General features: G+C 42.9%; 1 protein-coding gene across 2 annotated transcripts; it reads left to right on the top strand.

Moving 5' to 3' along the window:
* Positions 1-3586: 3586 nt before the first annotated feature.
* UTP23 (UTP23 small subunit processome component) lies at positions 3587-7063 on the top strand. Of its 2 annotated transcripts, none has more exons than XM_074897600.1 (3): positions 3587-3811; positions 5506-5680; positions 6564-7063. In XM_074897600.1, exons 1-3 carry the CDS (start codon positions 3624-3626, stop codon positions 6948-6950), a joined length of 750 nt encoding a protein of 249 aa, XP_074753701.1. In that variant the 5' UTR covers positions 3587-3623; the 3' UTR covers positions 6951-7063. The 2 variants fall into 2 exon arrangements, with proteins under 2 accessions (XP_074753701.1, XP_074753703.1); XM_074897602.1 differs by lacking the exon at positions 3587-3811 and adding an exon at positions 4038-4174.
* The last annotated feature ends 2530 nt before the right edge of the window (positions 7064-9593 follow it).

Raw genomic sequence — 9593 nt, 5'->3', positions numbered from 1 at the left:
TTTGTTAGATCAGAACAGTACCCTAGACCAGTAAGGATCCTGTCTGGCAGTGGTCAGGGACTTGGGTTTCAGAAAAAGAAGTTTCCATTTCAAATTCTTTTTCCTGTCTTTGGAAAAAAGAAGTCACATTAGCAAAGGCAGTGCTTCAACACCTTCCACCCTCCTCCACAGGCTCACTTCCCCATAGGCAGCCTACTGATAACACAAGTGGTTTGTTAGTTCTTCAATAAAATACTCGCTTAAAAAAAAAAAAAAAAACCCAAAAAAAAACCCACCACCAAACCAACACCCTCAAAGTCTTTTAGTGGTGCAGACAGATAATTGATGAATTCATTAAAAATATAGTAGCAAGCAATTTCATAAAGGTATCTTCCTCTGAGTTTTATGTCAAGCTTTGTTGTACTACAGTTTTTGTAAGGGTATGTGGGATGTAAGAACATTTGGTTCATTAAGTCATCTGTTTAAGGACTGTTTGGTATGAAAGAAATAAGAAATAAGAAGGACAGTGATATATTAAACACACACAGATGCACAATAAAATGCTGAATGAGCAGGTGGTAACAAAGACAATAGTGAAGAGCAGAACTCTTCATGCCATTAAACGAGCTGTCCAGGAAGCCACCCTGAAGAGGGTCAGTCAGCCTGAGCCTCATCTCTGTAAGAAGGGGGAAACATGGTTTTCATGAGCATCACAAGATATTTGAGGAGGCATATGGGACTGTGTAAAACTTCTTAAGGGATATCAGCAGGGTCTTGTGGGATTATGTAAAACGTCCTATGAGATGTTCACAGAACTGGCCAAAGGCAGGGAAAGGAAGGATCAGGGTGGATCTAATGAGATGTGTGAGGCAATGGGGTGGAGGGGGCTCACATATGAGCTGGCAGCAGTCAGTACACTTGTCTGACTGAGCTCTCTGCCTGATCACAGCAGTCTATCCTCTTTTTAAGCCCCTTTCTTAATTAATTGTCTTTCTCAACTAGTTATCTTTTCCCAGTGAATCTAATCCTGTGGATGTGTAATGCACTAGCAGATTTAAGATGGACTAGCCAGTGAGTAGGAAGAGATGGACATGCATGGACGGGTTAGGGAAGCCAAGGTCCAGACACAGGTATTAGATTGACTGATGGCTGGTATTTGAGGGACCTGTGAACGTGGGTGTGGGAGTATAGGGAGTGAGGGCATGTGAGCGGTCGCTTGGGAATGTCATTCCTCATCAGTTGAAGAGAGGGAGCTCATGTTATATATGATTTCTGCTAGAGTTAAATGTAATGTGCCATGGTAGTCTGCATGGCTGGCTGTGTTAGTGCCCTCTATGCGTGTGTGTGCATGCATATGCTTGTCCAAGACACACATGAACCTAAGAATCCTCCTGGGTCCAAAAGTGTACATGGATGGACTTCAGCAGCCAGCTGGGCTGGCTGAGCCATCACTGGGTCCTGAAGACCACTGGATTCAGCAGCTCCCATAAGATCCCTACACTTAATAAGAAATCCACTTTACAGATGGCTCATGGGAATAGTAAACGAATTAAACTTGAAAGGAACATGGTGAATTATATGCAAAGTACTGTCAAACTATCAAAATGCAATACAATTTTCTGTATAAAAAATGCTTTTTTATACAGAAAAAACTGTACTTCTCTGTACCGCTATTCTTATACTTATTACTTCTAGCATTTTAAATTTATCTAAAGAAATGTGTAAAAGTGAAATACAGTTTGCACAATGGTACTGCAAGTAGTTTATCATACAATAAATGCTATCCTCTGCACAATACAGAGGAGAAATCTGCGCTGTTGTTTTGCCTGCCAGCCAGCCTTCTGAACATATTTCACCATACCATTAACACTACAACTTCTCTGTGATGATACCATTTACTAACTGAACAGGGAAGAAGTATCTCATCACAGCGATATTTAACACCCTACTCTGGATTATATCTTACTTTGCGTTTAGTCAAAATGATGGCTAGTTCAAGCTCTCATTTACTTGTTTCTGCTCTTTATTTCCATTCTGCAACAGCAGCTGTTATCATTGTAGATTTTGCATTCTAGCTGTGAAATGTGGGAAGTGTTCTTAATAAGGAACAACTGCCTGTCTTTGGACAGTTAATTAGTCCTCATCCCACCCACAAAAAAAAAAAAGAAAAAAACTACTTGAAGAAAAAGTAATTAATAAGGTTTTACTCTGGAGTCTTGCTGAAAGTTTTTGTCTAATTTTTTAAATAATGAAACTATGCAGTTAGATAGAAGAACTGAGATACCACGCCAGTATGGGAATATGTTGGCCACAGGACTGAAATTTAATAAAGACCAATGAATTCAACACATCACTTAGCTCACAGAGTAAGGTGTGTATCTATGTATGTTCATGATACTCAAGAGCATATGCAACTGTCTCCTGAAGACAGCTGGAAAGAAGGATTTAATGACAGAAAAATGCTGTCAACAGTGCAATGATATCCCATGGAAAATACTCTTAATCACATGTTCTTCACACTTTTTGTCCTGTAAGTACTTTAAAATATCTTCCCATTTAAATATTTTAATTTCTAGAATAGTAATTAAATGCATTATTTTTCAGTTTCTCCTAACACTGACTAACCCGCTTGGAAGCAGATGTTTTCCATGTCTGTTTGCAAGCAAAAAGACCAGTATGACAGGTGGGTATTTAGAATAAAGTCTGACTGATTACAGCTAACTGGCAGGTACCTGCAATTTTTTGTTTGCAATTCAGTTGTCCCTGGTAAAGATGCCTCCAGATGTACCTGCATAGCAGGACAGATGTCTCCAATTATCATTTTGATGGTGCTAAGACATCATATCTCTTTGCCTGCCTGGAAATACAGGCATCAAATTCAGTTTAACTGCCAAATGTCTGGTGCACTCATGTTTTCTGTTGGACAGGGAGGAGTTTGTGCAATCTAGCTTTCTGACAGCTGTTTCCCCCAGCTATAGTGAAATTAAATTTTCTATTTGTCATGGAAAAAAAAAAAAAAAAAAAAAAAAAGTAATAGTATTAAAATGTAGAATATAAGCCTTTAACTTTAATTTCGTGCAGAGGGAGTTTACGTTGATACAGCCAACACGGCAAACAACACAGGCAGGCATCGAACAGGCCTTCCCGAGGCAAGTATGCTGATGCATGATTCTGGGATAGTTTCTGGGACAGCAATTGCAATTTAATCATTATAGTGAATTAGAAAAAACAGAATCGTGTGTTTCTGATCTTAGCAAACGGCAGGAGCTGGCGTGGCACTGCAAAACACAGGGTAACGAACTCATCTTCAGGGCATCAGTGCGAAGCGGCAGGTGGGTGCGCCAGGCCCCGGGCAGGCCGCACGCACGGCGGGCAGGCCGCAGCTCCGCCGGCCACGCACCGGGGGCCACGCACGGCGGCAGCGGGGGGCCCAACGCAGCGGGACACGTGCTCTGCCCGGCACCTCCCGCAGCGGGAGCGGACCCGCAGGGCGGCCCGAGCGGGGGAGGCTGCTCCGGCTCCCGCACGCCGCGGGGGGGGCGGGGGGCCGCGGAAGGCCCCGCCCCGCTCCGCGGCGGCGGCCGGGCCCGGCGCAGCTTCCGGGGGAGCCGCCGGCCGTTCCGGGCGGGGGCGGCGGCGGCGCCATGAAGCTGACGCGGCAGAAGCACGCCAAGAAGAATATGGGCTTCTACAAGCACAACTTCCACTTCCGCGAGCCCTTCCAGGTGCTGCTGGACGGCACCTTCTGCCAGGCCGCGCTCCGCAACAAGATCCAGATCCGCGAGCAGCTGCCCGGGTACCTGGGCGGCGCCACGCAGCTCTGCACCACCCGGTGCGTGCGGCCCCGCGCGCCTGGCGGGCGGCGGCGGGAGCCCGCGGCGGAGGGAGCCCGCGCTGGCGGGAGCCGCAGGGCGCATGCCCGGGGCGGGGCGGGGCGGCCGCGGGGAGCATGCGCGCGGTGGCGGGGCCGCGGGCGGGATCCGCGGCGAGGGGCAGCGTTGTGGGCAGGAGTTCGGGGCAGGAGGGGGGCAGCTGCTGTCAGTAGCACCCGCCGTTCGGAAGATGGCAGAAACTGTTGAGGGATGAGACGGGTGAGGGGTAGCCCCGGTGTGCGAGGGACGTGTGGGAACAAGGGAGCCGGGCTCGGATCTCTGGGCCGGCAGGATTCCTGCTTCGCTGGAGTTCCAGCCTGCCAGTAAGGGATTGTTTCCAAAGGAGTTGCTATAAAGGGAGAGCAGAGATGTGTTAGACAAAGTCCTGGAAGGAAAGCATGCACTCTGAATATCTAAGTTGCCTTGCAGTTGGCTTTGTTTTCGCTTGGCTTTGTATATTGCATATAATAAAGTCTCCCTCACATGGATTTTGCAATGGCAGAATAGCCAACTGCCCACCGTGGAGACAAGTACGGAAATACCAGGAAGATGTATACCCTAGGCTACAAAAATCAAACGCTGTGGTATCTTGCAAAGCAGAGCTGACCCATACCTCTAAACAGTAGAAAGTATCCAGTCATGACCTTGGCTGTGAAAGCTTCCAAAATCACTTTGATCCAAACTGTATTCCAGTCATGTCTAAATGTCTCTTCTTCTTTCTTTGAGCAACATCTGTTGGTCTTTTGGAGGTGTTTTCACTTAGGGCAGCTGAACAGACTTGTTTTCTCGGCTGTCAGAATGCTAAGTTGATGAGGCAGCACCTCAGTGGCATGACCAGAGCATCCCTGAGGAAATGGGCTGGCTTGCTGTGAGGGTCTTTGTAAAAAGAACAGGCTCAGGTCTTCACAGACTGACCTCAAAGGATAAACTTTCTTCTCTGGAAAGACAAATAGTTGCTGGCATATGCTTGAAGCTCTATTTCAAGGCCATACATTCCTGCCACTGCCCACATTTAATAGTGAGAATCACTGGCTGGAGTAAGTTGGGTTTCATCTGTTCGTTTCTGAGTATCCACATAGCATCCCTGTAGACTGCTATGCTGTCCTGTGTAGACGTCTGCTCCGAATGCTGCTCAGAGCAGGATTTTATTGTCTAGTTGGAATGTTATGGAGCCATGAACTTCCATATTTTTAATCGTATGGACAGTCTTTTTTCTTCTTCTGCTTGGGTTGGTTGGATTCAGACAGCAAGTTTAAGCAAGGAGATGGACATTAATACAAAGTTTAACTTGCATGCAGTGATTAATCATTTTGTGCTAATTGAAGTTACTTTATTTGTTAAGTAGTAGTTCATATGCTAGGTGGTATCCGAGCATAAACATAAGGACTTGGCATTGTCATTGATGGGAAATATTTTTATATTATTTAATGTAACTTAATGTTGTCACTGGTTAATCTCATTTGGAACTGAGGGAATCTTGCTGATGTTTTCAGATGAGCTACTGCTTTCAGATTACAGGGTGCCATTTACAAATCCTAGATGCTGAACAACTGGGCATTGCTCATACCTAATTAACTCACGTCAACCTTTTGCTGCTGTAAAAAATTCATAGTTATTTTCTTGTTTAGAAATCATTGTTGGTTTTGGGTTTCAGATGTATTCTGAAAGAACTGGAATCATTGGGGAAAGCACTGTATGGAGCAAAATTAATTGCCCAGAGATTTCAGGTTCGAAACTGTTCTCACCACAAGGATCCTGTGAGTGGTTCAGCCTGTTTAATTTCCATGATTGAAGAAGGCAACCCTCATCACTTCTTTATCGCTACACAGGTAAATACTCATGAGAAATGTAACTCTGTGATCCCTTGATACCAAGGATAAGGAAACCTAGAGAAACCTCGATTATTAGATTTTTAATCTTAATAGATTTTAAGCTTGTGGGAATTAATCTCGTAAAGCCTTGTTCCCTCTTAAATATATTTGCTAATTAAGGAGGGAATCTTTTGTCTTACTTGAACTAGATGTTTTAACCATAGAAGGATATTGCTTAGTTTAGCAGAAGGTGTAGAAAACATACTGACTACATATAGACATGTAAGACAGTTGATGAATGTTAATTTGCATATTGCCTCTGTGTGCGTCCCCCGCCCTGAACGTTTTTTTGCAGTAGTCTGAAAAGTGAAATTAAGTGTTAAATGACCATATAACTTCAATTTTAAGAAACTGTGGAGGGTTTAAGTAAAGAATAGAGGTTGAACTTGTGTACAAATAAGAAAGGCAGGTTTTTTCGTAGGTCTGTATGTATCAATTATATATATGTAAAAGATACATAAAATGGTTTACAGTAGAATTTTGTATACTTATGTAAGATATAAGGAGTTTTAAATTACTTGTTATAGAAGAAATTATTTTACTTCTTCTGGTGGACTGCATACCAGAAAAACAGGGCTTTTTCCTCAAAAAATGAAAGTATGCTTATACATGCATGAAAAAAGGAAATGTTAATAAATTTTCTATCAGAAGTACAGTTAATCGGAGTGAAATTGAAATTTAAATTGTTCTGAAAGGCACTGCAATGTATATCTGCTAGATTAAGTTTCTTATCTTTTTCATAATGTAATTTATCTTTGTAGTTTTATATTAAACATAGGTGCATTTGAATTGCAAATATTGTTTAATCCCAAAATATTGACTCAAGTATTTAATTTTACAGGACCAGGATTTAGCAAACAAAGTCAAAAAGAAGGCCGGTGTTCCTCTCCTTTTTATTATTCAGAACACTATGGTGCTAGACAAACCTTCTCCTAAATCTTTGGCATTTGTTCAAAAGTTGCAGACAAATCAGCTTGTTCCAGAGCACCAAAAACAAAGTATTGTGCAGCTTAAAGAAAAAGAAGGTCTAGCAAAGCAAGAAGGTGAAAAGAGAAGAAAACGTAAAAGGGCAGGTGGCCCTAATCCTCTCAGCTGTCTGAAGAAAAAAAAGAAGAAAACACAGGAGGGTCAGGAGCCTTCTGCTGAAAAGAATAAAAGAAGAAAAAGAAAGCGAAAGAGAGTTAAAGCAGAAGCTGTGCAGTCAGTTCAGAAGAATGAAGAAGAGTAAACCCATCTTTGTAAACAATGCAGGACTTCAACATTGTTTGAACTTTGCAAAAAGAAAGATTAATGTTTAATCGTGTGAAATCAAGTTATTAATATTAAAACTTATTTTTATGAGGTGGTACTGCTTATTACTGCATCTCAACATTTGCAGGTTATTGTCCTAGTCATTTATTCTGTTGTTTAGTAATGGGGTTTGTGACAAAATACTTAGGAGCCCTCATGTTTCATTATTCTCTCCAGCATCTTAATTCCTGCCAAAGAGTTCACATGATCGATAGCAGTTTTTTAGAAATGCTTCTGGGGTTTCATACAGGTTTTGGTGGGATTCTAGACCTCTTTCTACATCTAGGTTGCTATTTTTACTAAAACTAGTTTTGACGGAGTTTTGGCCGTTGGAATTGACCTAAAAAAGCTTAGTATCTTATGTATCTGTATTGTTTGAATACAAAAGTTAACTCTTTCGCAAAGTGACCAGATGCCCTCAAGAAGTCTCTTCCAGCCTAAATGACTGTAAACCCCATGTGAACTGATATGTCTGTTATTCATGATCTTTATTTATTAAGAAGATCCTGGAGGGCATGTGATTGCGTTGATATTGCTGACATTATAATGGCAGCTCTAGTGGGTCTAGTTTATCTCTGGTTTATTCTTCCTTTTTAGATAGGAAGAATGCAACTTGAAAATGCTGAACCAAAGCACTGGCTAACACCGAATGACATCACAGTATAGCACAGCTGTGGAGGAGCCCTGAAATATAGCCAGCTGATGGTGGTGGGACTTGGACCCTGATGCATGTTTCACTGTTCTTGTAAGGTTATGAAGAGAACTGGGTTGGAGGAGGGAGTTGCCAAAAATGTTTCAAGTACCCGATTTTCTGTAGTAGGTATTTCCTGGTGGCATGAGGAGGCAGAAGTGAGTGACTGAGACGACTTAGTAGAGGGTTATGCAGTACAGTACATGCTGTGGCATAGGTGTGCTGTAAAAGGGTTCCCAGTCACCTCTTGCCAGATTTTTAACTTTTTCTGGCTGCATTTCTACTCAAGCAAGTTGTAATTCTTAAAAGGAAGGCTTTCTGTGGCTTCACTTACATGAGTTTAAGCCATGTTTTTTAAACAATTCTTCAAACCTATGTGTCAAAAGTTTGCAAAGAACTTCTTAAATGTGCATTATCTCTGGAGTACACACACAGCTATAATGTATGATGCTATAAGGACAATTGTTCCATAGGGTTTGAGCTCAAGTGATGGGATTTGGCCGGTCTTAGCAGAAACAGCGGGGTTGTTACCTAGAATCTGCAGGTTTCCCTCCCGCCAGCGCAGGAGAGCTGTGTTAGTGTGCACTGTGCTTGCAGCACGGTCCGCTGCTGCTGCAGGCCCAGGTCGAAGCCACCCCTTGCAGCGCAGCTGTTAGGAGTGGACTGCGCCTTCATTGTCCCAGGTGGGAGACCACATGCATCTTGGGAACTGACCCCAAGAGATTGAAGCAGCAAAGGGTGCTATACTCAAGATTAAAGTTTTAAAATTTAAAACAGTCATGCTCATTGTGGTATTGTTCCTACACTGCTTGCTAATTGTCCCGGGGAGAAATTTAGTAACTATTAGAAATTCTGTAATGCAGCATATTTGGTGTATATTGTCTGTCTCAAGCAGTCATATTCCCTGCTCCTTCACATATTTGGGCACAGTGACATGTTAATGTAGTTTGCTTCCCGTCCCCCCCTTAAATATTGTTTGTATTTCTTCCCCCCTCCCCAAACTCATCCACAGAAAGCACTGCTATAAGTGAAGCTTGGAGCCAACTGCGGAGATGGTTCATCTTCAAAATCTCATTCTCAGTCAAAAGTATATTAAAATCCAGTCACTTTACTAAAAATACTGGTTTTAAAAATTGAGCAGAAAATACACCCTAATTATTTATAATAGTCCCATTCAGTGCTGTTGAAACCCAAAGCTTAAATACACCTTTTTTTAAAGACCATAGACAGACAAAAACATAATTGCTGCAAAAAAGAATATTTTAACAGTCCTCTAATGACTCCCACCTTAAGGAATTTAAAACAATATTTGTCTGTGTTTCCTTAGTATTTTGTTAACAGAGACTGAGTCATGGTGTTGCCATTGGGAAGAACTGGAATGAAAAGGGAGTGAGCTCTTAAGAGAAAAGCTGTAAAATTGGTCTGCAGCGTAGTAGCTCTCTGCCAGCAAGGTAAATAGCTTGCCTTTCAGTTTTCAAAGAGAGCGTCTGCCCAGGCAGCAAGCAGAGGCAATCGGCGCATGTGTTGATAGCATTTTGAAATTTTTAAAAAAACAACCCACACCAGTTTCCAAGTAAAACGAGCCCATTGGGCCAAAGCTGATGGGCTGTATTTATATCGTTAAATCAGTAACGCCAAGAGGAGCCTGTAGCACCGAGCCTGGCTGACAGGGACTGGGTCTGTCCAGGCCGGGCTCTGGAAGTGCACAGCAGTGTGAACCGCCTCGCGCGGATGCTCTCTGGCTGCTCTACCTCTGCCTGCCAGGTTTTGGTGGAGATTTAGCTGGCCTGAGCTAGACAGCGTGCTGGAGTCCCTCTGTAGTTCAAAGATGTGAGTCACTGGGAGTGTCCCTAGGTGTTGTGTAAAACATCTCTGTGGAAGTACCTGTCG

Source organism: Athene noctua, chromosome 2 (assembly GCF_965140245.1).
Source record: "Athene noctua chromosome 2, bAthNoc1.hap1.1, whole genome shotgun sequence".
NCBI lineage: Eukaryota > Metazoa > Chordata > Aves > Strigiformes > Strigidae > Athene > Athene noctua.
The sequence above is the reverse complement of the archived record's forward strand: the minus strand, read 5'-3'. Positions and strand labels throughout refer to the sequence as shown.

What these genes read in the sequence shown, in the direction of transcription:
- UTP23 (XM_074897600.1), top strand. Translation starts at nt 3,624, where the DNA reads ATGAAGCTGACGCGGCAGAAGCACGCCAAGAAGAATATGGGCTTCTAC. An exon ending in ACGCAGCTCTGCACCACCCG is followed by an intron (nt 3,812 to 5,505) that starts GTGCGTGCGGCC and finishes TTTGGGTTTCAG; the next exon opens with ATGTATTCTGAAAGAACTGG. An exon ending in ACTTCTTTATCGCTACACAG is followed by an intron (nt 5,681 to 6,563) that starts GTAAATACTCAT and finishes TTAATTTTACAG; the next exon opens with GACCAGGATTTAGCAAACAA.